This window comes from Myodes glareolus, chromosome 5 (assembly GCF_982192425.1).
Source record: "Myodes glareolus chromosome 5, mMyoGla1.1, whole genome shotgun sequence".
NCBI classification, from domain to species: Eukaryota; Metazoa; Chordata; class Mammalia; order Rodentia; family Cricetidae; genus Myodes; species Myodes glareolus.
This window is the reverse complement of record NC_142030.1, coordinates 73,671,107-73,689,223: the sequence shown is the minus strand read 5'-3', so window position 1 is coordinate 73,689,223 and position 18,117 is coordinate 73,671,107. Positions and strand designations below refer to the sequence as shown.

General features: G+C 39.0%; 1 protein-coding gene across 2 annotated transcripts in view; it reads right to left on the bottom strand.

Annotated features, from left to right (window-relative positions):
- Window positions 1-18,117, bottom strand: part of Hmcn1 (hemicentin 1) — a 439,601-nt gene that overhangs the window by 62,262 nt on the left and 359,222 nt on the right. For both annotated transcript variants that reach the window (XM_048431021.3, XM_087906434.1), the window contains 12 exons: window positions 15,566-15,762; window positions 12,497-12,578; window positions 11,058-11,194; window positions 9,990-10,131; window positions 8,760-8,904; window positions 8,272-8,399; window positions 7,780-7,936; window positions 5,514-5,635; window positions 5,193-5,357; window positions 3,480-3,587; window positions 2,629-2,766; window positions 2,370-2,504 (listed from right to left, as the gene is read on the bottom strand). In XM_048431021.3, coding sequence (XP_048286978.3) covers window positions 2,370-2,504; window positions 2,629-2,766; window positions 3,480-3,587; window positions 5,193-5,357; window positions 5,514-5,635; window positions 7,780-7,936; window positions 8,272-8,399; window positions 8,760-8,904; window positions 9,990-10,131; window positions 11,058-11,194; window positions 12,497-12,578; window positions 15,566-15,762 — 1,656 coding nt within the window. The remainder of the gene's footprint in view (window positions 1-2,369; window positions 2,505-2,628; window positions 2,767-3,479; window positions 3,588-5,192; window positions 5,358-5,513; window positions 5,636-7,779; window positions 7,937-8,271; window positions 8,400-8,759; window positions 8,905-9,989; window positions 10,132-11,057; window positions 11,195-12,496; window positions 12,579-15,565; window positions 15,763-18,117) is intronic.

The following is an 18,117-nucleotide window of genomic DNA, read 5'->3' as shown; positions in this document are numbered from 1 at the left end:
CTCTCCTAACTCCTAACTCTCGGGCAGCTCATAGCCTGGCCCTGTCTCTCAGACCATGGTACCTTGACTAGACATGTCTAACCACTCTTCCAACTCCACTTTTTCCGGTCGTCAAAGGTATTATCTACAGAGCACATAAAAATGTTTAGTCCTGGCTGCACCCTTCCCATTGTGCAGAGAATGAAAGCCAAACCCATTATAGTGTGCTCAATCCTTCCTCAGTTGGCTCTACTCTCTTTCATGCTTTTCTGCCCTCTCCTTGCTCACCACTGTCTGGTCACACTAGCACAGACACTTTAACAAGATGGCTTGCCTTTGTTCATTGTTGTTTTATTATCTCACCTTACGCCAAAGAGTCATATCCACTGACCTAAGAAAATGGCCCAGTTTATCTTATTTACATTATTCATCATTCCAGTCTTTGGTTTCTTTTGCACAGAACTCACTAGAATTAATCATCATTCCATTTATAAGTAGTTTATGTTTCCTTCTTTGCTCATACAATAAGCATAAGAGAAGACACATGTCTGTAATGTTTAACGGACTTCCAGTTATTGGTGCTGAATACAGTTATTGGTGTCAAGTAACAGGAATGTGAGCTTCAGTTATTGTGTTTGTTAATTCTCTACAGGAAAAAAAAACACACTTGAGGAAATTCAGGATTAATTCACTAAAATTCAGTATATTGAAACCTATTACCATTTTACTTCATATTCTAGAAAGTACTCCATTCAAGACAAAGAAATTATATCATGAATCTGCCAGTTTAACAAGAAAAATTCTTTCCCTCCCTCTCTCCATCTGTCTGTCTGTCTGTCTGTCTGTCTCTCTCTCCCCCTCTCTCTCTCTCTCTCTCTCTCTCTCTCTCACACACACACATGCATAATCCCTGCTTTTTCATCAAGTTAGTTTAGTTGCAGTTATTAAAGTGGACACTACACATATTTCAGAGTAACCAAAGTAGCAATGTAGAGCTTTATTGTAATTTTAAAATTATATTTTATTACCATTCTTTGTGTGTGCACGCCCTCACATTGCACAGCTCACTTGTGGAGCTCAGAGAACAATTGTGGGAGTGAGCACTCTCCTTCTATAATATGTTCCAAGGCATCAAACTCAGGTCAACAATTGTGGGAGTGAGTGCTCTCTTTCTATAATGTGTTTCAAGGCATTAAACTCAGGTCATTAGGCTTGGTGACCAGTATATTTAATTAAGTGGCATCTCAACAGCTTCAGGTTGTTTTTCTTGTTAAAAATCCCTCGAAAGGGGCTGGATAAGTGACCTAAGTGACACTTGCTGCTCTGGCAGAAGACCAGAATTCAGTTCCCAGCACCCACACTGGACTGCTCAGAGCTGTCTGTAACTCCAGTTCCATGGGTTCTGACACCCTCTTCTGGCTTCTGTGGGCATCAGTATTCATGTGCACATGCGCACAGACAGATAAACAGAGACAAAGACAGACAGACAGACAGAAAGACACACGCAGACACAAAAATAAAAATGAAACAAATCTAAAACAATCTTATTAAATATGTTATCACAAACAAGAACAAACACATTTGCTCTCTCTTCATAGTAGATATACTCTACAGCTCTCAGTGGATGTCTAAAACTGATACTACAGAATTCCATGCGCCCTATATTTTCTCTATATCCATGCTTATGATGAAGTTTAATTTATAACTTGGGTATAGTAAGTGGTTAGTAGTGGCCCAAGATGAAGCAGGACAAGTGATAGACTGTGGTCTTGTGTCATCCCATCCTCTCTAAAAATGCCACACTTTCACACTTGCCACTCACAGGAAACACCATTCAGTTTGGGCGACATGTCACAACGTTTGTAGTCTGAGGCTGTCTTGAAGTAAAGACGGGGGACGAACACAGGTGCTAACTCCTGCGACAGGTGATCTGATGCTGGGCCTCAGAGACTCGGTTTGTGAAGCACGACCATGCCAGTCAGACTTATACTTCACACTGAAGGTGAGGTTTTATTATATTCAGAAGAAATGAAAATTTACAAGTTGTTCCTTTCTAGGATATCCCGTTTCATAGTTTAAAAGCCTGTTTAACTGTGAGCAACTAAAGCCACAGAAAGTGAATCCATAAAGAAGTGGCTATTGAATCAAGTAGAGTTTCATAGACGCTAAAGATGGGATGGGTTTCCTCGTTTTCTCACATGGTGTGGAAAGAACCTGTTACACCATCTTCTACAGGATGGTTCTAGGGGAAAAGGTACAGTACCACAAGCTAAGGGGCATGATAGCTGTGGGGAAGAGCAAGCGTAGCAATCTCCTATGAAGAATTAGTATAGATCATTACACACATATTTGAGGACAATGAATAAATTTGAGATGAATTACTCAAGTACCTTGTACATTCAGCTTGATTTTCCCCAAGGCTGTGCCAGCAGGGTTCTGAGCCACACACATGTAGGTGCCAGCATCCTCTCGAACAGCTCTGGAGATCTGTAAGCTGCCACTGGGAAGAACAGCAAGGCTTTTGCCTATACCATAGCCAAAGGCAGAGAGAAAAGAAATTTATTTTGCTATATAAAAAGTCGTAGAGATCCCTGAATGACAAAGCACTATATAGACTGCACTAATCTACCCTGAAATCACGGCAGGTACCTGAGGCAATGACGTTGATGCCTTCCTTTTGCCAAGTAATAAATGGACTTGGTATCCCGGTTGCTTCACATGGAAGTGAGATGGGGTTGTTGAGAATGACATCCAATTCGCTTGGCTGGGGCTGAATGACTGGAGGTTCTGCAAAAGTCAACCACCACCACAAGGAATAACGTTGTTTATTAGGAAGCACAATGGCCTGTGACAGTGACAAGCTTCAATGTGCTAAATCCGCAATCCCCAGACATCAGTGAGTTGACTGTACAGGACAAAAGCTACAACTGGCCTGCTTATGTTCTTTAGATCTTGCTGTATGCCAGCTGTTGTAAAAGAACTCTGGTGGAAAAACCAATGTTGGAAGAGATCACAAAAACCAAAGGAGAAACATATTTTTTAGGTTGTTTTGTGTGGTTTGTCATCCATGTGTAATTTTCATCTATTGAACAATATGTTCCTGGTTTCCATATTCCCAAGGCACTACTATGACATAATAACATTTTTTAAAACTAAACATGTCAGGGCCTTACCCTTTCTGAGGAGTGGATGGGTGGGATGGAGTAGGGGGAAGATTGGGGGAAGCAAGAGGAGGGGAGGGAGGGGAAACTGTGGTTGGTATGTAAAATGAATAAAAAATTTAAAATAAAAAGGAACCACTTATAACACCTAAAAATTGTTAGGGTTTGATCATTTAGACAAATGATCTCAGAATTCTGTCAAAAATATAATTAAATTAATTAATTTATTTGTATAAAAAAGAACACAAATAATTATCCCTGCCTCCACTTTTAGTCTATGGTGCTTGCTGGAACTCCACGTACCCAGCAAGATTTTAGTGAACAAACGACCTTCCATACCTTGGACACGAAGGGTTACATGCCGGTGCGCTGAGCCAGCTGCATTTCTAGCAAGGCAAGTGTATCTTCCTGCATGGTTTAGTTGGGTAGCAAATATCTCAATTGCTCCTAATAGGAAAAAGAGAGTTTTTTTTTCTTTTCCTTATTTGTTTTTGTGACAGGGTCTTGCTTCAGAACACAGACCATCCTGAAACACTGTTTGTAACCCAGCCGGCCTGGCACTTACAGTCCTCCTGTCTCTGTCTCCCACAGAAAAAAACGTTTTAATATAGAGTGCATCTTTATTCTCCTAATTCAGTAAGTCATATCTTTCTCATGTTTCTTTTGAAGTCACCAGCAAGTACTTAATTAGTCATAGCTTTACTGACGCACATTTTACTTACTAGAAAGGCCATCAAGTAATCAAGTATGCCACTTAATGAGTTTTCTTCTGATATTTGCAGAGTTGATTAACAGCAACCTAATTTTAGAAACACCTCAAGAAGACCGGTGTCTATTTGTGATTACTTCTAGCTTCCAGACCCAGCTCTGGGCCACACCCATCTACCTGCTATCTCCACAGGTTTGCCTTTTCCTAGTGCTTCACCAAGGAGGAATCACATCCTCTGGTTTGTTGCTTTTGTTACTGACTAATTTCACATAAGCATGTTTTTGAGATTTATTCATTTTATCAAGTGCAATATCATATCCCTTTTTACAGCCAGATAGGTTTCCTCTTTGTGGACAATACCACTTTTGTATATCCGTTCACCAGCTGATGGGCATCTGAACGGCTCTCCTTTTCAGCTACTGTGGATGACTCTATGAGCATCTCTAAGGTAGCCTGTGTGCAGACAGGATTTCATGGGCCTTGGACTGAGAGCCTGGATGGGGCTGCCAACTTTATGGTAACTCTATGTATCATCCCAAGAGAGTTCTACACTGTTTCCTAGCACAGAACTTTGTGATTACAGAGTGTAGCCACTTTCTGTTTTATGATAGAATTTTAAACAATCTACTTATCCACGAGAGATAACCAAAATTTTCTGCCTTAAAACCAAAGCTATACGCTGTTGGTTAATGTCCTATTGTTTCCTGTGTATTAAAGAAATACACAAATTCTTTTAGAACAATATACACATACACCTGAAATCTAAGGACATGAGTTGCTACTCAATCTGTCCCTGATATACCTACCTAGTATAAGATCTATTTTTAGTGATAATCACTTGTATTTTCATTTAGTTATTTTCCCCTCAGTACTACAAATTGTTCAAACCATGGCTATTATAATTGTCAAAAAGTAAATTATAATATTTAGCACCCAAACATTTTGCTAAGTTACATGAACCTTAAAAACCAGAGGCTCAGTTTAGTCCTATAGTCTCAAGAAAGCACAATTCCATCTTCTGCATAACATGGTTTTTAAATAAGCATTATATTTGGTCAGTAGAAAAGTGTGACTCTTAGGTAAGTAGAGAATTTCTAAGCCTGCATAGTGAACATGTAACTATGCTTATTAGGTAAGTTTTAGCTATGACAGGTTATTTTGTTTTTAGTTTCCTTTAAAAAAACCTTCTTCCCCTTCTTATCATAATTGCATTTTAGGAATAAAGGCTTGTTTTTTTCTTTTCATTTTCCTTATGTTGTAACAAAGCCTAGGCATTTGCTAACGACTCCAATCAGTGAGCGTGACTGGAGTGTAAACTCACAGACTACGCTTGCTTTTGTTACCTGAGGTTAGAATCCGATAGCCATCCCCTCTGGGAAGCAGTCTTATGCCATTTTTGGTCCAGTGGATTGAGGGAACTGGCACTCCGGAAGCAGTGCAAGTCATGACCGCTGGGGCCCGTCTGGTTACCAGGAACTCCATAGGCTCATCAGCTATGGTGGGCGGGACTGAAACAGCAACAACAGAGAACCACACACTTTCCATTGCCTCCACATTCCCAAAGCCAATTTGTCCCTCTTCATCCTGGTGCTCAGAGAGTGGGTGTCAAGTAGGCGTACAAAGGCTGTCTGATGTCATTCTGCCTACTTCCACGCTAGCTCTACCTTGGACAGTGAGATCCACTGTTCTCTTGTCCTCTCCAGCGTCACTCGTCACAGTGCACTCGTAACGGGCAGTGTCATCCACAGAAGGGGAAATAATGACAAGGGAACCCGAAGAAAGGAGCCTAGAAGAGAGATTCCAAATGTGAGAGTCCATGCTTTAGCTTCCAAGCATTTTGCAGACGGCACAGTAAGGTACCAAGACTAGCTGAGTGTTAAATGAGCATTGTTATCTGATATAAAATTTTCATGTCAAAACTGAACTCTATATGGTCACGAATCTGAACTTTGTTAGTGAGAAACAACTGCCTGGACAAGTTGCCTGAACGCTGACCCTTGCATTTTCTGAATACATGTGTCATAATTACACTACTTCTCTTAGTGGACAAAGTAGACTGACAGCAGAGGTTTAATAGCATGGAATGTGTCCTGGCTCCATCTGAAATGCTTCACATAAAGCATCTTAAAATCTACCAGTAACTTTGCTGGTGGTCATTTGATTACTTATATGACATGTAAGTAAGTAGAGGTCTATTCATTTTTTTCCCCTGCTTTACATACTTCTTTACATGCCATGGCTCCTTTGAAGATGTATCATGTATGTGTGTTCATATATATATATATACATATATGTACATATATACAAATGGTAATGCATGTAGAATGTATAATACTTATATTTAACATATATAATATGTGTGGCTATGTAAATCTCTTGGTAAATTTTCCTTAATTTATAATTAAAACATGAAAATGAGTGTTTGAGAGGCATAGAAATATTCACACATGACTTAATGTGAGTTTAAATTAAAGAATCTGTCTTTGTCAAATTGCAGTACCGGAATAACAATAGTTTGATGCGGGGCAGGGGAGACTGTTTAATGGTTAAAGGGCTTTCTTCACAGATGTGAGGTCCAGAGTTCAGATCCACAGTAAGCAACATAATTGCCAAGTCAACACAGTGGCTCACCTGTCATTCTAGACATGGAAGGCAGAGTCAGGGACCCCAGAGTAAGCTGGCTACCAAGAACAGACAGGGATGCCAGAGTAAGTTGGCTATCGAGAACAGACAGGAATCCCAGAGTAAGCTGATTATCGAGAATTGTTAGAGGTAAGTGGGTTTGACTGAGAGATCCCGAGACTGTGAATAAGATAGAACAACAACTGAGGAGAATTCCTGACATCAGCTTAGGCAGACCTGGGACACGCCCACATGCACTCTTATACATGTAAATGCATGTGTACACATTTATACACATGTATACATGCACACTTGAAATGGAAAAAGAAGAAGGGAATTTGGTTTAATGGAAGTATATTTGACATGCTCTCTGTACATTTTCCACACAAGGTAGACTGAGTCCAAAGCCAAAACATGAAAAGGATGAGAAAGGCAAATATGACAGACTTTCAGAGGAATTACTCTTGGTTTCGTATTTCCTCCTAAATCAAAGTCACTTCTTGTCAAAATATCACCAAGGCAGTGTTTGGCAGATCAATTGATGGGGTAACTAACCGTTAGCTGAACTGAGGTAAAGGGATGTTGCTCTCTTAATCCATCAGAAATTCCCAGTGACTTAAAGTCTACCATTTAGTAATTATACACTGAATTATTTTAAGCTCTGGCAGGAAAACTGGAAGAGTGTAAGTACCGGAGAAAATGCTGTTTGCTTCCCCTTATCCAATCAGCCAAATATCTACATTATATTTCAAGGCACAAATTTGCTTTTTTATTTTGCAGCTCAAACTTTTTATTTTGACTTCTACAGAATAGTTTGTCTTTTCCGCAAAAATGTTTCTATCCATTGCCAATATAAAATTGCAGAGGGTGCTAAACAAACCCTGGGATAAACATACCTACAGACCTCACCAACAGCCTCACAGGGCGTGTGTATAGAAAAGCTGCACCTTTTATTAAAAAAACAGATAGGTTGAAAATTAAATTCCATATTAAGGGAAGTATTTTTTACCAACTGGCTAATCCTTTATTCTTTATATATTTACTGCCCCACTGATGGGGTTAAAATGTTGGTTATTTAAAAAAAAATGTTTCTAGATGTCAGTTTGGATATTTCTGTTTTCTTTCTTTTTCCCTCCCTCCCTCCCTCCCTCCCTCCCTCCCTCCCTCCCTCCCTCCCTCCCTCCCTCCCTTTCTTCCTTCCTTTCTCTCTCTCTCCTTCTTTCTTTCGGTTTTTTGAGACAGAATTTCTTTGTATAGTCTCGTGTCAGCTGAAATAAAAAAAATTTAAAATAAATGAATTATTCGTACCTGTATGAATTTTGATTTTGATCCACATTAAGAAGCTGCCCATTTTTTCTCCAGTTGATTGATGGTTTTGGTATCCCAGTAGCTTCACAGGCCAGAGTAGTTTGGACATTCACGGTTACCGTTATATTGGTAGGACCCGGAGCAATAGAAGGAGGAACTAAAACATGAGAAGGAAGCATACTCAGCAACTAGGAAGTTACATGCAGTATTTCTGATGACCTGAAATTTATCATTCGTAACTTGCCATATAACTAGGCCACAGCAAAGTGTCACAAACTGCACGGTGGTCAAGCCCACAGTAAAGCGGTATCGTGGGCCTTGCCTTGTTCATATTGCAGTGGAATATGCTTACTTAGACTATGAGGTGCCGGTCTTCATGCGTGCATTCATTTTCATTACAACAAACAAACAAACAAACAAAAAACCAAAACAACAACAGCAACAAAAGTCACTTGACCAAAAGCCTGGAGGTTTTTGTAAATGTATATTTACCATGGACTTGTAAATCTATTCGCCTACGGTCTGTTCCAGCCACATTGGTTGCCATACACAAATACCGACCAGTATCTGTGACATGTGCTGACTGAATATGAAGAAATCCACTTTCCAAGATGGAGTATCTATAAAAAAGATTACAGATACATCCTTTTGCATCCATCCTTTTCAATGATTTACACTGTGACTCAGATAAAAGTTAAAGACTTGGCAAAATCTACTGTGAGTCTTTTCCTGTCTCAGGTGACATTTACAGGACCCTTGGAGGAAGGCTGGGATGCAGTGAAGGTGCGGCAGCAGCCTTGTGGTCCTGATGGATTGTAATCATGGGAATTATGCTTGTGAAATGCTACATTTTGATTCTCATTGTAGGATGAAAATATTAATTCTAAACACAGCAAGAACAAAATCATGGCTATAGAAAAAATATTTGAAAACTTGGATTTCCCATTACGGCATTTCTCTTCCCTTTTTAGCAGTGTTACCTTGAGTGGCTCCCAGCTAGCACAGCCCCATCCTTTCTCCATGCTATCCTTGGGGTTGGCACACCTTCAGCATAGCATTCCAGCACAACTGACTTATTTAAGAGAGTGACAAGACTCTGGGGACCACCAGTGATGCTTGGAGGAACTGAACAAGAAACAAACACGCGTCTAGTTAAAACAAATAACACAGCCTTCGCTAAGAATCTGGAGATGTAACGAGAACTTTAGGTGAAGTGATTAGCTTTGTCTACACTAATCTAGGTTAGAATAAATAGAATTAAAGTCTAACTCTTGAAGTCTTACTCAAGACAGCCTGCATTTGAAAATAAAGAATAAATGGGGAGAATTTAAATCCCTGAGACCGTATGTTAAATCTGGCTCTCTGTGAGAGAGGCGTGAGTAAAATTCAGCTTTGGTCTGATGCAAATTAAAGTTGATATTTCTTATTTCTCTTTAGCCAAATAATGGACAAAGAATGTTAATGCTGGAACAGCTTAGCTTTAAATAAAGAACAGAAAGTGGGCTGTTTTAATGAAAAGCACATCTGTGGTTAATCATGCGAGTCCCAGAACAGGCGTTTTATTAATCATAGAGTTCATGTGGGAATACACAGCCTGAACTTTAATTTTAGTATTAGAGATATTAGCTGTGTGGGTCATCCAGTATGTTGTAAAATTTCTTGTGTTAAAATCCAAAGGGACTATTATGGAGAGAAATCTCCATATCTTCCTGAACACTGGCAAGTTTTGGCACCTAGATGTGCGTGTTTAAGAAAACCACAGTAGTATAATGGTGTTTAAGAAAATTGTGACCCTGTGCATATGTACAGTGTGCTATCAAGTCACCACCAATCAAGGCAAACTAAATGATGGGTCATTTGTCATGCACAGATATAGTGCGATAGTTTCCTCTCAACTGGTTCTGCTAATAATTCTGTGTGTGCATGTGTTTGCACGCATGTGTGTGTGTGTTTCTGTGGGGTATGTATGTGTACCTATGTGTGTGTGTGCGCATGTGTGTGTGTGGTTTCCTCTATGATATTAAAATATACCTCTAGATCTACAGTTTGGAGTTGAATTAATTTGCAATATAGGTCTAGTATCAATCTAACGATGTCCAAGTAAATAGCATGATCACAAGGACCCACTTAATAAGCTCCTGAAAAACATTATCATCTATTCTAATAGTGTTGATGAAACAATCAAATTGTGAAAAAGTAATTTTTCTTACCATTTACAGTGAGGATAAATTCTCTTGTAGTCTTTCCTGCGATGTTGCTAGCAACACAGGTATAGTTGGCTGTATCTCCCAGATCTGCATTATTAATTTGCAAGTATCTCCCTCCAGATAGGATTCTTACTCGAGGTGTTGCCTAGATTCAGAAAGTAAAACATATCATCAAAATGTTAGCGAAATAAAATAAATCATTATCTTACTTATTTTAAAGTTTTTTTTTTTAAAAAAATTATTTATTTAGTATACAGTATTCTGTCTGTATGCCTGCAGGCCAGAAGAGGGCACCAGACCCCATTACAGATGGTTGTGAGCCACCATGTGGTTGCTGGGAATTGAACTCAGGACTTTTGGAAGAGCAGGCAGTACTCTTAACCTGTGCGCCATCTCTCCAGCCCCCCCTTTTTTTATTTTAAAGTTTTTTGGTGTGGTGTGGTGGTGGTGGTGGTGGTGGTGTGTGTGTGTAAGGGGGTATAGGTACTATGTGCAAGTGTGTGAGTTTGCTCGTGGAGCCCGGAGGGATTACTGGATCTCTGGAGCTTGAGTTACAGATGGTTGTAAGGCACTAGAAGCTGAACTCAGGTCTTCTGAGCGAACAGCAAGCACTCCTGAATACTGTGTCATCTCTCCAAACTCCAAGCCATATTTTATCATAGCAAAAATCACCAGAACAAACCCCAGTCTTGCCATCTGACTAGTTTTGCTTTTGTGATAGTTAAGATCCTTTTCTCTGTTTCAATGACTCTGGTTAAGTCAAGGGTACAGTGCCTCCAATTCCATTAAACAACGAAATGCAAGACAAGGTGGATGATTCAAATCAAGCCTTTCTCAGTCCTCTTTAAAACTTGTTCTGAAGCTAGTGACTACCAGAATTAGGATAAACAGAGTCTTCAGAGACAGCTTTCATCTGGTTGCAAACGGCTAGTGAGAATCCTGACTTGATGTTCTATTGGCGGTAGGCATCACCCAAGTGTAGGGAATGATTGGAGTGTGGGTACCTAGCAAAGGCTCCCCATCTGTTTTTGCCTTTTACAAATGATCTGCGGAGTCAAGCAGAAGGTTTACCTGTAACCGCTCTCCATTTTTGAGCCACATGATCACGGGTGGAGGCACTGCATCCGATTTGCACTCCAATGTTACCTGTCTGTTCCTTAACACCGTGAAGTCCTGGGGCTCATCCATTCCAGCAATATTAGGAGGCACTAAGCATGGGAACAGAATATCAAGGGCATTTGATAAATTGGGGGTAAATGATCTGTCAGTGTCCAACAACAGGTTTCCTATACGATAAAAGGCATGAACTTCAACTGTTAGTCAATCAATTTATGGTGCAGATAATAAGCAAACTGGATCATTATTATTTAGCACTGTGTCAACTAAATAATGAAATCTTTTCAACAGTGACATGGATAGCAGGATAACCATTTCATTGTCACCATTGGACAGGCGATAAGGCAAGGGAAGCACACAGGAGTCCTTCAGCCAGCATCTATATTGGGTAATACCTGAGTATTACAAATTACCCAATCAGGAACTGTCCACCATGATACAAAGAAATGTATCCATTTTTATTGATTTACACAGATATATTTCTTAGTAAATCATATTTTTAATTTACTTAGGAAGGCCTCAGTTTTGAGTAGGGATAGCAGGGACACTTTTCAGACAATCTGCATTCCTAGTCATTTAGGTTCTGAAAATTAAAGATCTGTTTAGTCTTCAAACAATCCTTCCCATGATAAATGATTTAAATTTATATATAAAAGTAATATTCAAAAGGGTCTAGTTAATGCAAACTTTCTAGAGAGTAATAAGGCAGTGATTTCCAAAATCCTCAAAAGTGTATATGTATACATGCGTGCATGGGTAAATAAATAAGTGCATTACAGAAAAAATTCAAAATATGTCTAAAAAGGCAGAAACCACCTAATAGGGAAGAAGATATAGGGCAATATGCAATCCTAAAACTGATCTTATAAACTATATTAACATAAGGATGTTCATGAAACCATTAAGTGAGATATAAAGCAAATTAAATTCTGGGCTCTCTAATCTTACTTTTTTATTTTTGATATTTAGGACCTTTCTGTTTCCACAGTCAGTTGTAAAGTCTAGACTTAAGCAATCTTCCACATCAACTTCCCTAGATGCTATGTGCCACTAGGTCTAGTTATCATCACATATATTTTTTTTTTTGCAATTTAATGTTCACTTGAAAAGCATTGCATCATTGTGTGGTGAAATTAAGAATTATTTTTATCCTCTTCCTTATTGCAATTCATATTCTTTTATTTTTAAAACAACAGATTTGAATGTTTTTGTGTGAAAACAAGACAAATAACAAAAAACCTCACTGAACTATACTCAAAGAGCACATAAGTTATTAACAATAAAATTTATAAAATATATACTTCTCAATTTATAGACATATGATGTGCTGTGAAATGGCCTGATCGTTTCTAACTAGGTTTGTGTGTGGGTCAAACATAAGTCATGACACTTACCATGTACTCTCACTAGATACTCTCTGTCATCATCCCCTGCAGGGCTGGATGCCAGACATGTATATCTTCCCGTATCCTCCACCTACAAAACCCCAACAAAGAAATCATACAGTATTAACATGCTCGTGTTAATGCACATGCACATGTCTATGTGTGTTTATAAAAGATCTAGTGCCAAATATGGTAGATCAGATGTTCAATATTAAATTTGAGGAAATAAACATTCACAGGTTCAAGCTGCAGATCATAAAGTTCAATTGCCCTCTTTCGGAAGGAAATGTAGCATATTAATAAAAGCAGCTGATAAAAGAACACCAGATAACTAAACCAAACAAATTAATACCCCAGCTTGACTCTGTCCCTGAGATACATGGTGATAGAATGTGGCTTGACGGTAGAATCTACTTGACTAAAACTCAAAGCAATTATTTTAAAATCTTCATGAACGTTTCAAGTTGGAAGTTGGTTTTCATCTGTATGACATTATGTGGACACCACATCTGGAGATATTGTTCTGGTAAACAGGTTACCCAATTATTACCAAAACCACATTTTATAATGTAAGAAAGCCCTAGCCATCTCACTTACTTTACTATTTAAACATTCTCAGAATCCTGGCATGAAAAAATTCTTATGGTCAAAACCGACTTTATAGGTTATGAAAAAGATTTTTTGTTAGGTTGTACATATTCCTTTGAAAAAGTTTAAGACTAGAGTGAAAAACAGTTAAAAATACTTTAGACAAAAGTTCACATAAGCTTTTGATTAAGAAGTAGAAAATGGTTGTCTGAGAGAGAGAGAGAGAGAGAGAGAGAGAGAGAGAGAATTTAGTATGGAAGAGTGCTAGCTATGGCAGTGTGAGGACTGAGTTCAAATCCCAGCAGCTATTTAAAGAGCCACACAGGGCTGCATGTGCCTGCCTGTAACCTAGCAGCGGGGAGCCGAGCTACGAGGATCTCCAGAGTCCTCTGGTCAGCCACCCTCGCTGAAAAGGCAAGCCCACAGCTCTGTAACAGACACTTCTCCAGTCACTAATGTTGACAGTGTGAGAGGAACACATCTAACATCTGATGCAGGCCTCTACATGCTCTACACAGTCCCATGCATGCGTTAGACACACAGAGACACACTGCACACACTAGTGTACACACACACACACACACACACACACACAGATACACTGTACACACACATAGATTGTTTTCTAGAGAATTTAATTTTTTTGGCCATCTCTTTAAATCCTTTAGCTCTTCTCTGTCAACGCTTATTCATTCTAGACAGATAAAACTTCCTCCGCTTGTCTTCAGTCTGTCAAATTTGAAGCATCACTGGGGCCTACACAAACTTTGCTTCCACCAGGAAATATTTCCCAACAACTTGCTTCCATCTGTTTCCCCAGAGTCACTATCTATATTTACAGGTTTAAGTGTGCTTCTCTGATAACAGGTTTGAAATATGGTAAGAAGATGCACTGGGAACTTTGTTGGCGTGTGTTAGGCTTCAGAAGAAGAAAGTATAGTGACAATGTTGGATAAATGCATTTGATTATAGGATGGGCATCTTTTGTCTTGAAGCAAGCCACAGACTTAACGATGGAAGATAATTTAGGAAAGTAATGTCTATACCTTTCAAATCAGAATTTGCTAAGCAGCTATTAAGTGCTAGGCATAATGATACATAGCCTAGAAGTACATAAAAAGACAAAATTCAGAACTGTCAAATCATTAAGATTTCCCATATTACTAGGCAATGCTGTGGCAGCTGTGCACGACATGTCAAGACAACACACAGGGAGAGAAGAAGCAGGACAAACTTGAGACTTGGTCTTGTTTCATGTCCCATCTCAGTGCTGTTTCCAGTGGTTTGTTTGTCTCACATCTAGTGGAATCTTGCATGAAGTTTTATTTCCTTGAGGCAGAGGGGAAGTTCTGGAAGGGCTTTGTTTCAGTGCATGGTTTGAAAGTTTAACCAGACCTTTCTGGGTTTCTGCTATGTTTGGAATGAAAGGAGCAGAAGGGATCTGCTCCAGGACACTGATGGTGAACTGTGCTGTCTACTGGCTCCGCTACTCACTACGGTCACTTGCTGTGCCTCTGTCAAGATTATATGTTGGAAATGAAGACTCTCCCTCCCAGAATGGTCAGAAGTGTGAAGAGTATGACAGAGCCCCAAGCCTAACATAATACAAACAGAGTGGAAAACATGTCTTTATTTCCCTCTTCATCCAGTTTGCTTCCCCTCTCCTTTTTTTTCCAAAGTGAAAAAGAGAAGTAATTTATTATTTTAAGTCATATAGAATGATGATTTTAACAGTAGCCAGAATTTGAATTCTTTTTCCTAATTTTTGTTGTAATGTAATGTATTTCTATGGCACCAACACAAACATATTATGTTTCCTGCCTTTTGAACTCCCCAAAATATAAAATTGATTTTATCACTATCATTATTATTGTCATTATTCATTTCATCATTTCATTGTTATTTTATTTGAAGTTTACAAGTGAAGGCATTAGGGCTCTGATGAAGAATCTTTATGATATAAAGTTCACCTTTATTATTAATATGAAAAATGTTACAATATATCACAGAATAGTCTTTAATATGTTCATATTTCTGATCAGTTTTTTAAACATAAACCAGAAGTACCATTGAATTTTACTGAAAGATTGTAATTTAAGACACTGTTTCTCCAGTCTTCAATGTTGGCTAGTTCCTTTTGGGGATGAAAAGTACAGTCTGAAATCTCATATATTGTATGTTGGATTGCTTTCTTCTGCTTAGTAAAGAACTACATAGAAAGAGGTAAGAGCTTCAGAAAACATACTAACAATGGAGCTTTGTAAACATGCTCAAGTTAATGAGAAGGTATCTTGCTCTCTTCAAAACATTTTATTAGATTCTTCATCCTCCTACTCATTTCCCCAGTTGTGGATATTATAGAGGCCATCTACCCTTGGAAAAGATGACTGATGTATTCAGAGGCACAGATGCAATTATTCAATAGCTATCATGCACTAGGGAATAACAATGTAAAGAGAATAAAGTAATCATATGAACGGTGACATTGACCTGAGCACTGGATACCCGAAGGATGGCCCCGCCTTCCAGAATCTGTACTTGATCTGTCTGCACAAAAGGCCGGCCATCTTTCATCCAGGAGACTTTAGGAGCAGGGATTCCAGAAGCGATGCAGGTCAGCTCAAGTGGGTCATTCACAATCACGGATACCTCTCCAGGTCCTTCCGATCCATTGATGTGAGGTGGTTCTAATGACATGGAATCAGACAACAGGAAAAGAAACTAGTTGTTGGACAAAATATTCCTGATTTTAAAAGCTCAAAAAGAATCAGATTTACATGCCTATGACAAAACAATTGGAATATGGAAACTAAAATGATCATCCCTAGACGGCAAGACTCCAGAAGCCCGGGGATAGCGGTGTCTGCACAGAACGTATTTGTTATGTCTAGGCAGGAGTAGCTTTCTTTTTTTTACTATTTATACTTCTAAAATTACCTTCCTTCAGAAAAAGTTCAAGAGTCTAAACACTGAGAAAGAACAGTAAGGATCCTTGGCTTAACCACTCCCAAATTTAATCCTCTTAAAATGGACTTTTCTTACAGAGATCACTCGAGTTTCCAGTGGAAGTTTTCCTAGCTCGAGCTTCAGGCTCTTGGGTTCAGAAGGCAGTCAAAGCAGATGTTGGACAGCTCCGAGGGAGAGCTGAGGGTTTTTGTCTTAAATCAGGCACACAGTTTAGAATCTGACTCACAATACAGGACCTGATGCTAGACTGACTTTGAACTGAGCACCAAGAGTTAGGTCAGTGGAACTGGATAAATCTTCAGAAGGAGGACAGGCATCACGAGATACCTTAGACCATCATAAAGATTCAGTGAGATCCTCCATGCTTTTCTTTAACTTATGCATGCTTTATTCTAAATTAAATGTTTTAAAAAGATGCGCTCACTACTATCTCTACTATAACATGTTATTGTCGAAATTTTATATTTCATTTTTTGTTAGCCCTCATTGTATTATCTAGAAAAAGAGAACACAGAAAATCTCTCTCTCTCTCTCCCTCTCTCTTACTCTGTCTCTCTCTCATTCTCTGACTCCAATTAGGAAGAAGACAGACACACAGACTTGTGTGACTCTGGAGGTCCTCCTTTTACACTTCAACCCATATGATTTATGACTGTCAAAATCTATTTTACTTGTATTATAAGACTGATCTATGGTTTCCTGACTAGAAGATTATAATTATAATGACTCTATATATAGCTAACTGAATTAGATGAAAATCGGTTTCTAAAGCCTGAAACATTATCTACCTTAATATACTTATGAAAGACCTAGGCTTCAGCTTAGGCTACTTCTCTCCTTCAATTGGCCCTGTCATTTGATGCTTCTCACAGTCAACACCACCCACTACCTGAGTGTGTTGAGGTATCATCAAGGTTCTATGAGTGACAAGAATCTTTTTTGTTTTATAAACTGTTTACACACCTTCAGCTCCATAGTATAGTATGTTACTTCTAAGAGGTGAAAGCACTAATTTGGCTCTCTAGTTGATTAAAATAAATTCTTCATTAATTATTCGTATTTATTATTGGCTACATGCCAGTCATATAGACAGAGAGGAGTCATTAGGAATCTCTTCCTGTTGAAAGGGTTATGGTCACCAGGTTAGGGCAGCAGCAATAGCAGCATGGTTCCTACTGCTTCAAACTCCAGTCTGTAGATGTTACCTGCATTAGACGAAGGTCAACTATTTTACTTTGTACTTTCCCATGTAGCTTATACTCAGGAAAGGGTGGGAACTGTCCCCACTCTGACTACTCAAGAATCTCTGTTTCCTGTATAAATCTCAATTTTGAGCCCTAAAACAATAAATACTATCATCAGCTAAACAGCTCCATGTCTATGCTTTACATAAACACTCCAGATTTAGCTGGCATTCAGGCAGCTGCTTTGGTTCCTTTCCCAGTATTCCGTGCACTTGTGTGATGGGGCTACTAATCATTTAGTCACATAGTCTGGAAACTGAGACTCATCCTTGATACAGTCACATCAACTCCACATATGAAATACATAAACAAGTTCAAATAAGCTTCAATTATTAAGAGAGTCTATAAGGAGACTGCTCCTTGGTGATTAGCTTCCTATTAGTCCTGCTCTAGTCAGTGCTGAGCTCTGCTGGAGGTAAGGAGACATTGCAAAGTCACAAATTGACCATGATGTGGCCATCAAGAGAAGGGCAAAGATCTCAAGTGCACACTAAGTGCGACAACAGCCACCCTCCAGACATCTCCCTTAAGGAGAAAAGCAAGTGTTCGTAGGACTGAGGGTGTCACAGAGTGACGGAGTGCTGGACTAATATGCTCAAAGCCCTGGGTTTGCCTCTACAATGCAGAAACAAGCCCAGATCTTATTAAAATCCAAGATAAACATTAAGTTAGGAAATATTAAAATCAGGTTCAGTTTTGAAAAATCACACTAGTGACAGGATGAAGAATGAATTAAGGAAGCTGTCATATTCACACAAGCCTGAGAATGAGGATGACACACCTGGTCTGGCATGTGTCATCATATCCACACTGCTCTTAATAGCCAGCATC